The sequence below is a fragment of the Hydra vulgaris genome, chromosome 03 (assembly GCF_038396675.1).
Source record: "Hydra vulgaris chromosome 03, alternate assembly HydraT2T_AEP".
NCBI lineage: Eukaryota > Metazoa > Cnidaria > Hydrozoa > Anthoathecata > Hydridae > Hydra > Hydra vulgaris.
In genome coordinates, this window is record NC_088922.1 from 17,092,191 (window position 1) to 17,110,711 (window position 18,521).

At 26.7% G+C, this 18,521-nt stretch overlaps 1 protein-coding gene across 2 annotated transcripts; it reads left to right on the plus strand.

Moving 5' to 3' along the window:
- The first annotated feature begins 52 nt into the window (after positions 1-52).
- Positions 53-18,196, plus strand: LOC105843615 (uncharacterized). 2 transcript variants are annotated; one of them, XM_065792499.1, is made up of 8 exons: positions 53-79; positions 4,939-5,058; positions 7,534-7,654; positions 8,542-8,584; positions 15,077-15,141; positions 15,223-15,261; positions 15,342-15,419; positions 17,932-18,196. In XM_065792499.1, exons 2-8 carry the CDS (start codon positions 5,028-5,030, stop codon positions 17,972-17,974), a joined length of 420 nt encoding a protein of 139 aa, XP_065648571.1. In that variant the 5' UTR covers positions 53-79; positions 4,939-5,027; the 3' UTR covers positions 17,975-18,196. The 2 variants fall into 2 exon arrangements, with proteins under 2 accessions (XP_065648571.1, XP_065648570.1); XM_065792498.1 differs by lacking the exon at positions 53-79 and adding an exon at positions 1,804-1,848.
- The last annotated feature ends 325 nt before the right edge of the window (positions 18,197-18,521 follow it).

Below are 18,521 nucleotides of genomic sequence, written 5' to 3' on the forward strand. Positions count from 1 at the left end.
ATATTTAAGTTTCTGAAATTTATAATATTTTATTCATAATATAAGTTAAAAAAGAACAGGTCCAATAAATCAAATTTCCGTAAGTGTAGATGTTTTTTTTCTTCTTGTTTTTCGTAATTTGCAATTTTTATATACATATAATTATATATATATATATATATATATATATATATATATATATATATATATATATATATATATATATATATATATATATATATATATATATATATATATATATATACATATATATATATATATATATATATATATATATATATATATATATATATATATATATATATATATACATACATACACTTTCCCGACGTCATTTGGCATGACAAACGGGCCAACACCACCGGCGCCGAAACTTGTTTTGACACTAAATTTGCCAAAATCATTTTCAACCTACATCGACACCAGCACGTAATCAACCCAATCTTCATCCAAGCTGATGGTCTGTTCAAAAATACACTAGACCTCGTAATTACCGAATCAACCGATCTAACTAGTCACATTACTACCGGTCCTCCTCTTAGTAGCGCCTCACAAGGCCACTGCACTCTGACATGGTAACACCAGCGAGCCAAAAACGCCTACAACTCTCCCTATTTTAACAGCTAAAAATTTATACATAGGAAAAGTAATTACGATAATCTATACGAGAAACTTTCCCAAGTCGATTGGGTTAGTCTATTTAAAGACCGATGTGCCGACAAATGCTATCAAATTTTCTGCGATAACTATGTCAAATGCTGTGACAAATTAATCCCGCGTTTACCAATTCCGCCGATTAAACGCAGGCAACCATGGTTAACCAGCAAACTTCTTTTACTAATCAAACGTAAGAAAAAACTTTGATACCTCAACCTCAACAGCAAAAGGCGAATCGTCCCTCTTGTCAAAAAGTATAGCCTAACTCGAAACCTCGTCGAAAAAGTTTCCTGCATTGCAATTAGAGTTTTTAAACACAACTTAGCAAATGAAAACAATAAACGCGTCGTTAGTAACCAAGAAACGCTCACCCTCTGGGAAAATAAGTAGTGCCCGGGCGTCCATAGCCAATATATAGTTAACAGCCAGTTCTAGTCAGTATTCACAATTGAACCATCAGATCAACCACTACCTCCTTTGTCAAACGTACAACCGCTTTAATCTCCTCCGTCATCTTCATCTACAATTCCGTTCACAAACACTTATATGCTCTCAACGTCAATAAATTAACTGGAGGTAAACGTATCAACCCATTAATTAGATAAATGTACCGTATTAGCCCAAAAATTTGATAAGTTTCTTTCTAATTTATATATATATATATATATATATATATATATATATATATATATATATATATATATATATATATATATATATATATATATATATATATATATATATATATATATATATATATATATATATATATAATATAACTCTGAAGCAAATCAGTTCAAGTGGTTATTTAAAACTATTTTGCTTATTATAAAATCATTTTGTTTTTATGTCATGTTTAAATATTCAATTACCAGAAATATCTGGAATAATAAAGTAACTGAACAGAACGGAAAGTTAAACGGGAAATAGTGGCTAAGAATTCTTTGTATATTATTATATAATGAAAGATCTGGGAGATTCTAATAACCATAAAATCTTTTCTCAATATAAAAATTATAAAAATTAAATTTTAGTAGTTAATATTCGTCTAGAAAAGTAAGTATAAAAAGATACAACTTTTTAAAATTAACTTTTCTAAGAAAGTAAATAACGTTATAAAAAGTACTTTCATTTGATTCGAGTTTTTTAAAACCGAAAATACATTCGTACTATTTAAAAGACTTATTCGCGGTATTTTTAAATTAGCTAATATTTATTTAATGGTTAAATTAAAAAGTTAAATGGTTAAATTAAAGAAGTTTCTTTAATAATTAACGATTTTCAAGTTATTCTTTATAAGTTACAAGTGTTATGCTATACTTTTTACAGTATTAAAAATACTTTTGTTCAGTTTCATCAAGTACAACTTTTATTACGTTTTTCAGTTTTTTTGGTTTTGGTTTTCCTTGGAAGGGTGACAGAATCTTGTGCTGATATTTTTATACCAGAGTGGCATTTTTTAATGGTTGCATCAATATGTTTTCTATTAATAGATTTGAAAAAAACACTAGATAGTATCCAACATGAAAACTTGATAAATGGGCTTGCCAAAATAGGATGAAGATAAAAAGCTGGAAAACTATTTCTAAAAATTAACGAAATAAATGGGTTCATTGGGTAAAAAAATAAGAATAAATTTACCTAGTAGAAATGAATATTAAGAAAGACACCTAAGGTAACTGATACCACCACAATCTAGAACTATTTAAAACCTATAAAAGAGATCTTCTACATGCATCAGCAACTGAAACTTATTTTTGTGCACATGACATTAACCTATCATCTGCAGACAGCTCACTGCAAATTTTCACTGAGAAACTAATCAAAGCAAAATGTTTGAAGAAACTAATAAGTTTTGTGTCAATCATGGTTTCACAATCAAACCACCTAGAAAACAACCTCTTGATAACTTCCACATTAAAACTAAAAATAGTAATTTAACTAGTAACTCATGTTAAGATATTAGGGATTACTTTAGATCAACAATTTTAATTTTAGGAACAAGTTGATACAACCACTAATAATGCTAAAATGTTCTAAAGCACAACCAAAGAGACTTGAATTTATACAAAAGCAGTGTGTGTGTGTGTGTGTGTGTGTGTGTGTGTGTGTGTGTGTGTGTGTGTGTGTGTGTGTGTGTGTGTGATTATTTGTCTCAAACCTAGAAACAGCTCGCCTTTTAAACATACTAAAGCTCGACACCTTTAAAATATAACACAGTATAACTCACTTAATTAAGTTTTTTTTAAAAATAAATGAGTTATACTAGGAAAGGTTGCAGTTTTTAAAGCATTTTTACAGTTGGAATTCTTCCTAAATTCAAATGTTGGATTGGAATTTGTTCTTCACCTTCACTATATTCTGATAGTTGTCTGCACATTATTTTTTCATATAATCTAGAAAGTTATTACAGATGCTTTTACCGAGATATGGCAACTGTTTTCTCAATCGAATTTTCTTTTTTTTCTCTTTCATATTGCTGTTATATTTTCTTTTTTCCATTTCAGAAAAGACATCCTCATCTATTTATTGAGTATAAATGTTAGATTTGGTGGTAGTGAATTGACCAATATTTTGTTTACATGAGCTAAGAATTCGTCATGCCCTGTTATTAAGTTATTTTTTAATTTGTTAAAAACATTCATTCTTAAAACCAAAGTTGTCAATTTGATCACAACTGTAATGACCTCTAATGTCAATTTGATTACATCTGTAAGACCTTAGTGAGCTTCTATCTTGGCATTGTATTACTGAAGGTAGATGGCCATTATGATTGTTTAAATTGATAGCATTTTTTATTAAAGGTATGATTTTACCTTTGTTATTGAAACACATTTAGGATTTTGCTTTAAAATTCTTCTGCCTCTTTCTCTTTTTCAGCCTTATAACGCTTCTTATTTGTTTTTTAATTTCCTTAAAATAATTTTTTTTTTTTACAGTAAATTCTTTTTTTTATCTTCAGTTTTATAACTAAATAATCTTATCATAACTTTTATTTTTTATCATTATGATATATGTTCCATATGTTCAATATTTAAAGTTTTTAACTGGAGCAAATACTTATATTATTATTCTGATTGCATAATACCAAGTACTTAAAAGTTCATTTATTTTTATGGATAGCTCAAGCTTAATTCTATTCTCTTATTGAGCGTTTTTAAATAATCTTTTAGTTTTAGTTTATGATTGGCTCTGTTTTTAATAATGCTGCCACAGAAAAATAATAATTGAGTCAGTTAAGTTATTATTTACTTTGTACTCAAGACTTTCTAGGTTGTGATCAATAATAGTTATATCAAGGCACGTGGAATAGGAACAACTTTGACATTACCAGCTTCAATAGTATTAATTCAAAATTTGACTTAAGATACTTGTAATCCAAAAATTTGTTTTTTTTATACTTTATTGATTCCTTAACATAGTTAATAAGTCCTCCACCCTTGCAAGTGCTTTCATTGTGCATTCCAAAGAGGACTCTGCAAGTGTCAAGATGTTGTCTTAAAGTTAAGTGCCTTCAAGTGTGACAAATATGGAAGCTTATACAACAGTTATATCAACTCCTTTTGATTATGGTATTGTACTTAGGGTTAAATGTAAATGGAAAAGTAGTTTATTTTAAAACATGGTTCAATTACAATTATAATCAAGAACCCCCCCCCCCCCATTTTTCAGTACAATTATTAAAAAAAAAAATTAAAACAATAAAAAGCAAACACATTTCAATAGAGCTGGGATCGAAAAAAGTGTTTAACATCGGCACCCACAGGCTGTTTTTGTGACCTGTTTGAGGGGGGGGGGGCAGCCAACAATTGTTGAAAAAATGAACAATAATTTGTTGCTCTTCTCTGTAAGGTCTCAAGAATAGTGCAAGGGGTGGCGATATCCGACACCTATTTTGACCTCTGCAATAGAGCTATGTTTTTTTACCAACTGTTAAACCTTTTAAAAACCACCCTTTTTTTACTTGATTTGAGTGAGTATATAATGAAATCTATAAATTTCACACCAAATAACTCTATAAAAGATAAAAAAACAACAACAAATAAACATTAAATTTTTTTTTGGCGTTTAGTAACTCTGGAGCTCAAGCAACTCAGAAAAAATTCTTAAATTTGAAATGTAATTTTGTTTTAATACATGGTTTTATAATCTTAATTAAAAAAATGGGTATAATGGTTTCACGCCTCCAAATAAATTAAATTTAACATTTTTAAATGAAAACATTTAAACATTTGAAATGAAAAATTTGTATTTTAATTGTGTTGTATTAATTTTTTATAGAACATTCAATCTTGAACATTATTGCAGAAAAAAATTTTATATTCTACCTATCTGGCTTACTAAACATTTTTCAATGAAAAAATTGGATAATGGCTATCTCTAATGATGAATCAATGTCAGGTATACGACATACATTTATGTTTATACATGTATTATTTTTATACATGTATATTTTACATGTAAATTATACTTTGAAATTATATTATATATTATATTTATAATATATATATATATATATATATATATATATATATATATATATATATATATATATATATATATATATATATACTATAATATATATTATAATATATATATATATATATATATATATATATATATATATATATATATATATATATATATATATATATATATATATATATATACATATATATATATATATATGTTAATAAATTATACTTTGAAAAAAAGTTACATGTAAATTATACATGTATATTATTATTTTTATACATTACAATCATCATCTTTTTTTTTAATGTAAAAGACAGTGTAAAATCTAATAAATAGGAATGTATAAAAAAATAAATTTTTAAGACAAAATAAAAAATAAAAAACAAATTCTAATTGTCAAGGTTATGTACAAGAGGAAATACATGACCAGGCTTCTCTGTGGCACTTAAACAGTTTTTTATTAAATGTATGTGACCAAGTTTGTAGACTTAAAAAAAAAAGAAAAAGGTAGTAACAGAAAAATGTGAGAATCCATTAAAATACAGTTTAATAAATTTAGACCAAAAATAGAAGTAAGTTTATGAATTTATTATAAAATTAGTCAAATGAATGAATCTATTATAAAATAGAAGTAAATGAATCTATTATAAATAAGTATTTCAACACCCCATGGTTCCAAAGTACTCTACTACACAAAATACGGCTGCTCTACAACTACTCTGCTACACAAAACATGGCTGCTCTACAACTACTCTACTATTAAATTATTTAAAAGAATTATTTCATCTGTTAGAAATAAGTTTGACTATTAGTTGAAAATTAAAATAACTTTTTGTTTTATTTAAATAATCTAAGATCCTCTTAGAATTTGAACTATTAAGTCAGCCATAAAGTAAAATTTGAAATATCAAGTCAACCATTAAGTAGAAAAAAAACCCAATGAGAGTCTGTAAAAGCCAAAAAAATCTACACAAAAAACAATGTTTTGGCTTAAAAAAGTATTATAAATTAAGTATTAAAAATACCATAAATTATAATCATAGTAAATTACCTTTAACTTTTATGTTTTAAGAGTTTTTCCTGACGTTTCTGAACAAAACTTTTTAATGTGAATATATATATATATATATATATAATATATATATATATATATATATATTTATATTACGTTGTATTAGCTTTTACGTCGCTAATTTTTTTTAAAAATGAGCTTTTTAAAACCACATTATTTCAAAATGGGGCAAGTTAGGGCATCTAACTTTTTTAGTTTCTTATAGAATGATACAAACTCTCTTTAAAAAAAGAATCAGCTTCGCGAAGGAAGTCTAAGGTAAAAAGTCCTAGCTCTATAAAAATCAGTTTAAACTCGTTACAATTGCATTTTTTAAATGCATTTCTTACAACGTGTATAAATACATATTTCAAATATTTTCATAATTTAAGATAAAGTTATTTATTATCTTTGTATATATAGAAAATTAAATTGAAAGGTTTTGTATTTAGGGAGAAAATCAAGATTTAAAAATGATAAAATTTTAATGATAAAAAAAAGCTGTTTTCGGTCACTTTCAAACATAAATTAAAGTTTGAATTTTTTATTTCAGTACTTATTTTTTTATACCGTTAAAATCATAAGAAACTGTATAAAATAGTTAGCTAATAACATTATTTAAATTGCGCTACTCAAAAAACTGTATTTTGGCCAAATTTTAAGTGTTTCTAAATCACTGTGTAATGCCATAAAACAATACCATCATATTTAAATATAAAACTTATTTTAGATCACAATTTGTAAACATTCAAAACAAGTTTCTTATTTAAAATTTAGAAAGTTTTAAATTAATAAATTATGGTTTTTTCAAAGTGGTGTATCTTAAAAGGTCCCTACCATCACAAAGATGTTATTAAACGAAAGTATTTCATGTCTTGATAAAATAAGTTCTCGTCTATATCTGCTTTTACATTTTGAAAATTTTTTAAATGAAGTTTAAGTAAAAGAGACTGCTTTAAGATATTGACTGAAAATTTAAAACTTAAGATAATAACTTGAATATTTAATCAAGACTTGAATATCTAACTTGTTAAATAATCAAAGTCTTAATTGACCTCTTTTTTTTATAAATATTTTTTATATTATAAGTCTTTTTTTTCAAGTATTTTTTTATTTGTAATTTTTTTAAATTAGTGTTATTTTATGATACAGAACATATTTAGTGGGCCTGCTAAAACATTAAAAAAAAATAACTTAAAGCACTCTGACTCACACCTTAAAAATGTCAACAAAAAATAATCATTATTTTATAAATTGTTTCTATTATTCATTATTTATTGTTTCTATTTTTTCAACTATTATTGACATTTTAAATTTATTTGAAAGTTAATTCTAAAAGATTTCCATAGGTTCGTGGGTACGACTTGACATAAAGAGCATTAGCAGTTCACAAGTTTCTCCCAAGTTTTCAGATGATGAAGATTATGTAGTTAACCATCTCACTGATGTCCAAGCAAAAATGATTGAAAGGTAAAGCTATGTAAACTTTTTCTATGAAGTATTAAATTCATTGCCATTGTTTGTTAAAAAGTTTAAGTTTTTATTTTTAAACTTTAGAAAGTTTTTCATTTTTAAATTAAAAGTTTTTTTTTTTGATATGCAATTAAAAATTTTTGAAAATTATTTGAGCTATTTTTTCTAAAAATCAGGCAAATTCTTAAAACTATGACCCCCTCCAAATTGCTTGAGTTTTTTATATATTGATCAGAATATAGAGAAAAATTATGTTAAGGAAAGAAAAATTTAACTCAGAGTCTGAGTTAACAAAAAATTTCCATAAATGTTTTGTTAACTCAGACTCTGAGTTAAATTGTAGTTTGAGAATTTTGTTTTTGTCACCTTGAAATCTATTTTTTGGCTAGTTCTCATCTCTCTAAAACTCTCTTAACCATAGACTTACGAATATATAAACATTCAAATATATCAGCCCTCAGAATTGCCAACCACACATCGCCACATAAACTTTTAATGCTAAAAAGTATTAAAAGTTTATGTGGCGCTGTGTGGTTGGCAATTCTGAGGGCTGATATATATTCGTAAGTCTATATATATGAATAAAAAAAATATCTTTAGGTAGCAAAATTAAATTTTTAATATTTGCTTTAAGATTATGGTGACACATGAAACTCTAAGTAACAATATCATATTATATACATTAATATTTAGCAAAGTCCTGCTACTGCGGGTAACAGTAACATGTATACTATATATATATATATATATATATATATATATATATATATATATATATATATATATATATATATATATATATATATATATATATGTGTGTGTATATATATATATATATATATATATATATATATATATATATATGAATATCTTTTGTATTTTAGTGATTTTACCTTAAAAGATAAAGTTGATATTTCTGAACTAAAGGTATGGTAATGTGAAAGTTTATAATTCTTTTATTACACATAATTCTTTGCATATTAGCTACAAATAGTGTCGAGGGTTATTTTTTTATTTCAGTTTTAGAAATACACTTGTTTTTTTGTATGTATTTTATTACTATAAAACATTTAAGATATTGTACAAAACAAACTTTATTTTAATTGGTTTGGATCTGGAAAAAAAAATTTCGACTTTTTAAAACTATCTTCTTCACCCCCTCTTTCCTTTCCCATTGCCCCCTATTTATTACATCTGAATACAAATTCTCATCCACCCTTTTATTCCCACCCCACATTGTGTTAAGTGCCTGGGAGTAACTTGACTGTAATGAAACTGAAACAGCTTTGACCATATCAAATTGTTCCTGTAGTTGTTGCTGACTTGCTTTTTCTGTTTTCTTGGTAATTTTATAAAATCAGATTCCTAAATTCAGACTATGAATTACCTAAAAGGTAATTCATAGTCTGAATGTAATAATAACATTAGAATACTATTACATATAAACAATTTACCTTATTTTGTTTTTTTACCAAAAATATTTTAAAGAAAATAGTTCTTACAGCAATAGGCAATAGCAATAGACTTCCAGTTTGGCAACATACTGCAATAGTGGTAAGTGTTATTAGCATTCAGGAGGTGATGTTTCTAGCTTTGCGCTACCTTTTCCAATTTGAGTTGTGGAGCAAGTTGTATATAAATAAGAGAAATGATTATAAAACATACTGGTTGCTTGCGCTCAAAATTTAGCCTGATAAATTGTTAAACTCTTTTAATCAATAGATAAATCAAGTTTTTGTCCACATGTAATAAATGAGGGGAAATGGAAAAGGAAGGAGCAGGGAGTAGAAAGGGGGTAACAATAAGCAAAAGGGTAGGATTATTTATTTTTATTTCTATAATTATTTTTTAATTTTCAAGACCTAAAACAGTCTCAAAAATTAAAAAACAATAACTAAAAATATTTTTTTTTTTTTTTAGTTTTGAGATACAGTTTCTATTTTCCAAAAATTATTAAACATCAGCTTCTGTGTATTAAGCACTTAAGAGTAACACCTTTTTTTTATAAGTAACAAGTTTATGTAAATTTAATTTTTTTTTCTGTTTAAGAAAAAACCACTTTCCATTTCTTTGTAACAACTCTAACTAAACTATTCGGGACAACATATAAAAGTAAAATTGAGCTACATTGGCATTTTTGTAATTAAACTCTAGTAAAATTGCAATAAAGGTCAAAATTACAGGTGTTATGTTTTTTTTTAAAATATTTTAAGTTCTTTTATTGGATTGCTTGCCTCAAAATATGTGTGTACACATTTTCAGCTTTCAATTCCACACAGAACAGAAACAAAGACCAAAGCTATTTTTTAAAATGTCAGATTTTTGTTAGTTCAAGGCAAAGTTTGAATAGTCACATATTTGAAACTGTTGAAATAAGTTTCTATATTCAGTAATTAATTTCTCTAACTGCATAATGTTAAAAACGCTGCAATGCTTTCAAAAAACTTTTTAAAAAAATAAAATTGTTTTAGTCTTGAAATTAAAGCAGAAGTTTGACACCAGGCACTTCTATGCTAAAGTTACTCAGTGTAACAGACGGTATAGAATTCCAATCATGAAATAATGGAATCATTCAGCACAGTTCGACGCATTCTGTTTTTCCAGGTAAAGATTGTGGCAGCATAGATTATAGTATGAAGTAGCAGGCGCTGTTATTTTGTCAAATAAAAGTCAACTTTTTTGAAACCATGTATCATTTTATACTATTGTATAAGATTTCCACATTTCCTTCTGGTTTTTAGAGTGGTTAGTCCAAGGATGTTTTTTTATTTTTTGTAACAAAGATGTTTGAGCTCAGTAATTACTTTAGTTGCTCTGCACTGGTTTTGTTTAAGGCTTTTTATGTCTCGTTTGAGATAGGGTGACCATGCTAGGGTAGTAAATTCTAAATGTGGTCTAACATAAGTAGTATAGAGCACTTTCCAAATAACAATTAAATTTCCAAATACCAAATTTTATGCCTCTGCTTCTAAATGACCTTAAGTTTTCCAAGCATTATGTTCGCTTTTGACGCTGTCGTTTAAAACAAGTACACCAAGGTCACATTCAGTGGTAGTGATTTGTAGTTGATGTGTATTATCTTCTTTTTCTATTGCGTAGTTGTGTATGGGTTTGTTTCCTTTTTTGCCTACATGCATCACTTTCCACTTGTCTGTGTTGAATAGCAAGAGCCATTTTTTGACCAGCCTACTGCTTTGTTGATATCATTTTGCAAGAAAGCAGCATCTTTGCTCAATTTGATAACTCCCATAATTTTAAAATTTTCAGCATATATTTTGATTTGTTTATTGATTTTATCAGGGAGATCATTAATAGAGAGGACAAACAGTACCCTGCTTGTAAGACTCTTCCATTCAGATTGATGGCAATCAATTCACACTCACTGTCGTCTATTGGTGAGCCTTTGTTTGATACATTTGATTAATGACAAGCCAATGCTGTATGCTTTGAGTTTATACAGGATTTAACAGTGTGGTACCTTATCAAAGGCTTTACTAAAGTCAGTGTAAATTATGTTAATAGCATTACTTTGATGAACATCTTCAGTTAAGATATCTCTCACTTCTATTTGTGATGCAGCCCTTTTTGTTCATGAAACCATGGTGCTCTTTGGTGATAAGGCTGTTTTCGTTGCAGATTTTTAAAATTCGATTGTGTATGATGCTCTCAAGGGGATTGCAGGGTAGGGATGTAATGAAACAGGATGGTAGTTCGATACTTTTGTTCTGAACCCTATCTTGAAGATAGGTGTAATGTTTGATAGTCTTAAGAGGTCTGGAAAAATGCTTTCTTTAAGTAATTTACAGTAAACTAATGTAAGAGGTGTAGTGAAGGTAGTTGCGCATAATTTTAGAACTCTCTGGTGAAGCCTGTCAAAACCCATTGATTTAGATTCTTTAAGGCTCTCCAGTCTGCGTTGGACATAAGTGAATTCGATATCATAATCATTCAAGTCGGTTCTTTTTTTGAACTCTGGTAGTTTCTCTGGTAGTTTTTTTGAACTCTGGTCATTTGCAGGTTTTAAAGCAGATTAGAATTAATAGTTAAGGACACTTGGTAATAACATTTTGTCTGTAGTTATATGGCCATTTTCATCTTCTAGTGATTTAACTGTGCAGTTGACATATTGTTTATGTTTCACGTGGTATGGATGGAATAAAATGTTTAATGGCTTTATTGCACTTATTGTTTGCTAATAATCCATACCAGTCTTCAGGCTGATGATGTTTAATGCTGATGAATAGTTTAATGCTGAGATATAATGTGATAATGCATTCTAGTCAGCTTATTGCCAAAGCGGGGGTTTTGATGATGTCTGTCAGGACTTTTAAAACTAAAGCAGCCTTTGATGAGGCAGTATGTGTGACCTTGTTATGTGTAGCCAAAAGCTTTATCAGGTTTCAGTTTGAGGATTTAATCGGGTTCGTCAGTGATGATTAAGTCTAACGTATTTCTGGGTGGATCAGATAGGAATGGTGAAAACTTAAGTGAAATGGAATTTCTCTAAGCAGAACTTAAATATTTTGTCTGTTTGATGATTGTTCTTGATAACAGTAGCTGTTGCAAATCCAAAATCTATGTCTATTTCAAATTGAAATTTCCATATATTATAATTGAAACATATCCAAGTGAGGAAAGATTTTGTTTTGCAGCTGTGATGGATTTAATTATTTTGTTTAACAATGTATCACTGTAGTCATGAAGTCTGTACATGCAGCCTAGAAGAATTGAATCGCATTTTATGATATGCCATACTTGCTCAATTTCTTTGGAGTTAAGTTGCTTGATATTAGTCTCAGGTGTGGCAATGCTGTTTTATATATATATGGCTCCACCTTTTTGACATGTACAATTGCAACAGTATAGTTGGTAACCAGTGAGTTGTGTATCTGATATTTCAGTGAACTAAGTTTCTGCATAAAATTGTAGGTCGGGAGCTTCTTTTGTATTGTTTTGTATTTTGATCACTTTTTTATCACTGTTAAAGAACACGTGTTGCTAGTTCAGAATCTTAGTTGTTTGAGTTTAGTATTAGATGATAAAATTTTGGGAATGTTCATAACTTATTAAATTCTTTGAGTGGTATAAAAATCAGCAAAATCTGAGACTTAGATTTGGTTTTTAAAAATAGTTGGATGTTTTCACATGGAATTGTCCATTTGTAAACATTTGTAATTTAAAAATATATATATTTAAATCATTTTAAAGCCCTTTGTCGTTGGACTAAAAAACCGAAGTGTTCATTTTGTAAGCAATAAAAACTTTACGCCAGAACAAAAGCGCCTTTACTTTGGTAAATGCATGTAGTTGATAAATAATGTAACTTAGATTACACAAATTAAAAAATTAAAATGTGCTTTAACTAGGCTTTGTTATTCAAAACTCTAAATGTTTAAATGTAACATTTAATATTCTTTTGCATAAATTATTAAAAAATTTAAGTTTTTTAACTAAACTATAGAAAAAACAAAACTCTATCATATTTTTGTTAACTTATTGCAAAAGTTTCACTATTTTCTTGAAATGTATATATTTTTTTAAAATCTGGCCAACAACAAATTAAACATGTTAGCTCCATTTTCACACTAAATTAATTTGGTTTATGCAAATGTATTCATGGTTAAAATAACATTTTGCAATTTATCATGTGACAATGAGAAAGATTGTAACTTTGGGAAGTATAAAAATGACTTAAATAAATTAATTTTAGTATTTGAGGTATATTTTAAATAAAATTTCATATCTACATACATATTCATTTGCTAAAAGTTGACAAAAAAGAGGAAATTTGACTACTTTTTCATTTTCCCATATATATTAAAGCATCCAAATACTAGACTTTTCTATTACTTGGTTTTCGATAGTAAAATTATGAAATATACGATTATTCAAATATATTCGACATAAAAATTTTACAAACTTTATTTTAGGGTTTCAATATGAAATGTTTTAAAAACAGTAATAAGTTATTTATATTTAAAAAGTTGCATTTTAGGAAAAGTATACAATTAAGTTTGTTAGGAAAAGTATACAATTAAGTTTGTTAGGAAAAGTATACAATTAAGTTTGTTAGGAAAAGTATACAATTAAGTTTGTTAGGAAAAGTATACAATTAATTTTGTTAGGAAAAGTATACAATTAAGTTTGTTAGGAAAAGTATACAATTAAGTTTGTTAGGAAAAGTATACAATTAAGTTTGTTAGGAAAAGTATACAATTAAGTTTGTTAGGAAAAGTATACAATTAAGTTTGTTAGGAAAAGTATACAATTAAGTTTGTTAGGAAAAGTATACAATTAAGTTTGTTAGGAAAAGTATACAATTAAGTTTGTTAGGAAAAGTATACAATTAAGTTTGTTAGGAAAAGTATACAATTAAGTTTGTTAGAAAAAGTATACAATTAAGTTTGTTAGGAAAAGTATACAATTAAGTTTGTTAGGAAAAGTATACAATTAAGTTTGTTAGGAAAAGTATACAATTAAGTTTGTTAGGAAAAGTATACAATTAAATTTGTTAGGAAAAGTATACAATTAAGTTTGTTAGGAAAAGTATACAATTAAGTTTGTTAGGAAAAGTATACAATTAAGTTTGTTAAAGCATTTTTATTTTTATTTTCTTAATTGATTCAGTGACAGAAAACACATCCTGTGGATGCTGACAGTTTGATCGTCAGAAGTGCATTAAAAAGAATGCCCATTGAAGCAGGGTTTTTTTTGTATAAATCCAATTGTCAAAATTCTTTTTAAACTTGGTTTAATTTATCGACTTCACCATTTTGCTGTAACAGTATTAGATGATTTATTTGCTATTGACAATATTGTGTTCTTTAGCTTTTATTGCAAATTTAATTCCACAATATCGGTTTCTTCAGTTGAGTTTAAAATATTCATGTTTAGTTATTCGCAAGTAATGGCAGCATTTCTTGATAAGTATTTGAAGTTGATTTGATCATGGAGCGTTTCCCGTCTTAAGAATAGTTAGTAATATTATTGAGGACTCATTTCTTCTCTCATTCATTCTTTTTTAAAACTGTAACAGTGAATTTTTGCTCAAATTGGATTTCATATCCTCCAGCTTATCAAACATGTATTTATGATTGGCTTCAGCTGTTATATGGTTTGCATCATTTATGAAATTTTTTTTATTACATAATATTTGATATAAAAATCAAAAAATAGAGTCACATTTTTTATGGTTTAAAAAAATAAATTAATTAAATATCAAATAAAGCTTAATTTGGTTGTTGACTACCTGCATACTTGTTATCAAATAGAAAGGACTTAAAAAAGAGACGTAAAAAAGTTAAATAGGATTGAATGAAAAAGTAATTTTTCTTTATACTTATGTTTCAATTTTAAAATTGTATTTTTTTTTATTTTAGAAAGAGAGTTTTTATTTTAGAAAGAGAGTTTTTATTTTAGAAAGAGAGTGTTTCAGAATGGATGTCCAAATGTGAAAATTCAAATAGTGAAAGAAATAAACACAAGTAATTATTTTCATTCTAGTTTTTTTTTTAAATTCAACATACTTAACACTTGACTTACTTTTTTATTTAATTTGACTTTAGAAAATATTGCAGTTTAAGAGGTTCTAAAGTTGTCAAACGGTTTGCTAATTTTGTTGTGTTATTTATTTTTTTATGCTTTTTTGTCTTTAATTTGATACTATATTTTTATTTGGTTTTAGGGGCATTTGCATTCTTACTTCGAACACATTTTTTATCTCTACTTTATTTATAACACACACTATAGCTTTTGCTCTTGGGTAAAAAGTTCTTTTATTTCATGTTATTTAATTTTTTTAATAGTCAATAACAAGGTTAATTCGAAAGTTTATTAAACTTTTCCAATTGTTTTTTTTCTGTTTTGTTTTTTCCTCAAAATTAACAACCCAATTATTATAATTTTATTAATTTTAAAATATTTTTAAAATAGGTTTATTTATTACTTGAAACCATTTACATTTTTACATTGATTTAAAGTGCGAAAGTTTAAATACAAGTAAGCTTGAATATAAGAAAGTTTCAATAAAAGTTTTACTAATGTTACTGTTATTACAAAGCGTATGAAATGAAATGCATATTAAACATAATTTTAAAACGAATTGTTTTCATCAAAGCAAAAATATATGCTTTATCCATCATGTTAATTAAATGTGAGTAAACATTCTATTTAATCCTTCATCCATGTGCTTTGTCCATGTGAATTAATTGCGATTTAACTTTCTAGTAGATCCTTCATCCATGTGCTCCGTCTATGTGAGTTAAATGTGATTAAACAGTCTGTTTGGCTTATAAACTGCATTTTAATGATTAAAATTAAAGCTATTTAAATATTTGTTTGCAATCATTACTATTTTAAAAGAGAACTTAACAATAAATAATTTATAGATTGGAAATACAAAGGTATAGTAATACAAAACAGCAAGATATAAAACAGTAAACAGATTTTTTTTTTAATATTTGTTATAAATTAAGTGTTGGCTGCTTAGATAAAGTTTTTAGATTTTAAATAGGTTTTTCCTTTGATTAAAACTTGTTAAATGTTTAAATGTTAAAACTCCTGTTATATAATGGAACAGCTATGAGAAAACCAACAGATTTTTTAATCTCTGTTTGGTTGTCTCATACCGTTGAATAAATTAATTTTTTGCAGAAATAAGCAAAATTTTACTTTTTATATAATATTTAGGGTTTGGTTTAGTTTTTTTACCAAACTGTATTTAACAGCTGTGTCTATTGGATTACCTTTGTTATAATTTTAAAAATCCAGTTTATTCTTTTATAATTTTACCTTTTTTTTATGTTAATTACCAACTTGTTATTTTAAAACCAATTTGATAACATCAGTAAGTTTATTTTGAATAATGCTTGTGTAGTTGTCACCTAAATACATTACAACGTCTGTGTGTTTATTAACATTAATAGTGTGGTTTAAGTTTTTTTTATTTCAAGAAGGGATTTTTTTAAACATTTTTAACATTGTATTTATGTACTTTATTTAGTAGAGCAGAATGGTCAATTGTGTCTTTGATAGGTATTTTATTTAATAGAGCAGAATGATCAATTGTGTCTTTAGATAATTTAACATGCCCCAACAAAATTACAATTATTGATTAATTTACGTTAGTTGTCGCAAACTATGTTTTTTGTAAATAATTTTACTGCTGTTTTTCTGGATTTCCAAAACCAAATAGCTTATTATATAAAGTTTATGTTTCTTAAAATATTTGATTGGTAATGAAGTGTACTCTCAAGAACCTTTGAACTCACTTGTAAAACATAACACTTTCACACTTTTTTCCACAAAAAGAAAATGATTTTTTTTTTGTTATAACAGATGTCCTTCAAGTGTAAATACTGCGTAACTCGACCTCTAAGTTAATTTATGTACCTAAGTAAATACGTTGACTAAGCTATTACTAAATTTGCATTCTCAAGGCCAAAGAACAAAAGTCAAGAAAGCTACTAATTTTTTTCAATTTTTTGATTTTTCATGAGTGTCATATCCTTCTTAACTTACTATTTCTAAAACATAGATCTCGACAAACAATGCTTGGAGAAACATGCTGAGTACTTCCAGGGATGTGGTCAAGGCTTGCAGCAGTTTGGTGAGGTAACAGGTTAAGTTTGGTATTTTGGAGTGCTTTTGACAATTTTATATGTTGACCTTTAATTGTCAGAAAAAGGTAAAAAAACAAAATTTTTCTGAAAAAAAACGAATAAAAATTTGTGACGTTAACTTACGTCTTACATATACACGTCGCCCTTAATTACCTTATAAATGGAGAATCGATGGGCAAGAGATAATGATGAGCTATTGATGGGCAGGAATGTTGTGCATAGGCTAAAAAGGACACTTAAAAAAAAAAAGCTTAAAAATCAGTTATTGTATTTTTTTGTGTGCGTGTGCCAAACTTGGTATTAAAAAAAATGTTTTTGACAAATTGAAGAATGCCATAAAAGAGTTATAACGAGAAATAGTTTTAAAAAAAGAGGCATTGTTAGTATAGATTACTTGGTAGATGCCGATTTTGGAACTATCATAATCCTGTGGGAGAACATTGTACAGCTTCTATGATGCGTAATTTATTGACGTAAGAGTAAGGTTCAACTGCAAAAAAATTGTGTGCAAAAGAAAAGTTATAAAATATTTTTAATTTTAAAAATTAAAATAATATAACTGTATATTTTTTGAGACTAGTTATTTTTTTAAATTAAACTTTCTCATATTTTCATCTTTTTATAAAAATATGTTTTTAACTTTTTTATTTACAGGGCATTGCTTGGTCAAAAGATGAAGTCACCTATTCGAACATAGCATTTGATAATTACTTTAATGATTTATAAAAGCCAAAAAAATCCTTCAAAAAAATTACATAAAAAAACCTACATAAAATCTAATGTAAATTATGTAAATTACAGAAAAAACGCTTTTGCGTTTTTGTATATAGAACAGTATCAAAATATTATACAGTAGTTTTGTGTTTTTGTAAATATGTTATTTAATAGTTTTATAAGATTATATTTCAAATTTAATAAAGCTTTTTATTTAAAGTAAATAAAATCAGCTCAAAAAGTTGTGTTTTAAAAGTATTTAAGTTAAAATCAATTGAAGTTGAACTAAAATAAGTTATTTGTTAATTGTAACTAAAATTAAAGTTTACAAATAACAAGAAGTCATACCCTACTAGACAGCGTTAACACTCGTGTAAATCTTTTGGATTGGGATGCCTTTTCTGTTTCTTAATCTCCTCTCTATAATTTTTATTTATTTTGGGTTAAAGCAAAGATTACTGTATAACAAGCCTTGCTAATGCGCAACTGTAGTAAAAACTGGAGAAAAATTTACAATATTTAACTTTATA

What these genes read in the sequence shown, in the direction of transcription:
- LOC105843615 (XM_065792499.1), top strand. Translation starts at nt 5,028, where the DNA reads ATGGCTATCTCTAATGATGAATCAATGTCAG. An exon ending in TAATGATGAATCAATGTCAG is followed by an intron (nt 5,059 to 7,533) that starts GTATACGACATA and finishes AGATTTCCATAG; the next exon opens with GTTCGTGGGTACGACTTGAC. An exon ending in GGTTCTAAAGTTGTCAAACG is followed by an intron (nt 15,262 to 15,341) that starts GTTTGCTAATTT and finishes ATTTGGTTTTAG; the next exon opens with GGGCATTTGCATTCTTACTT.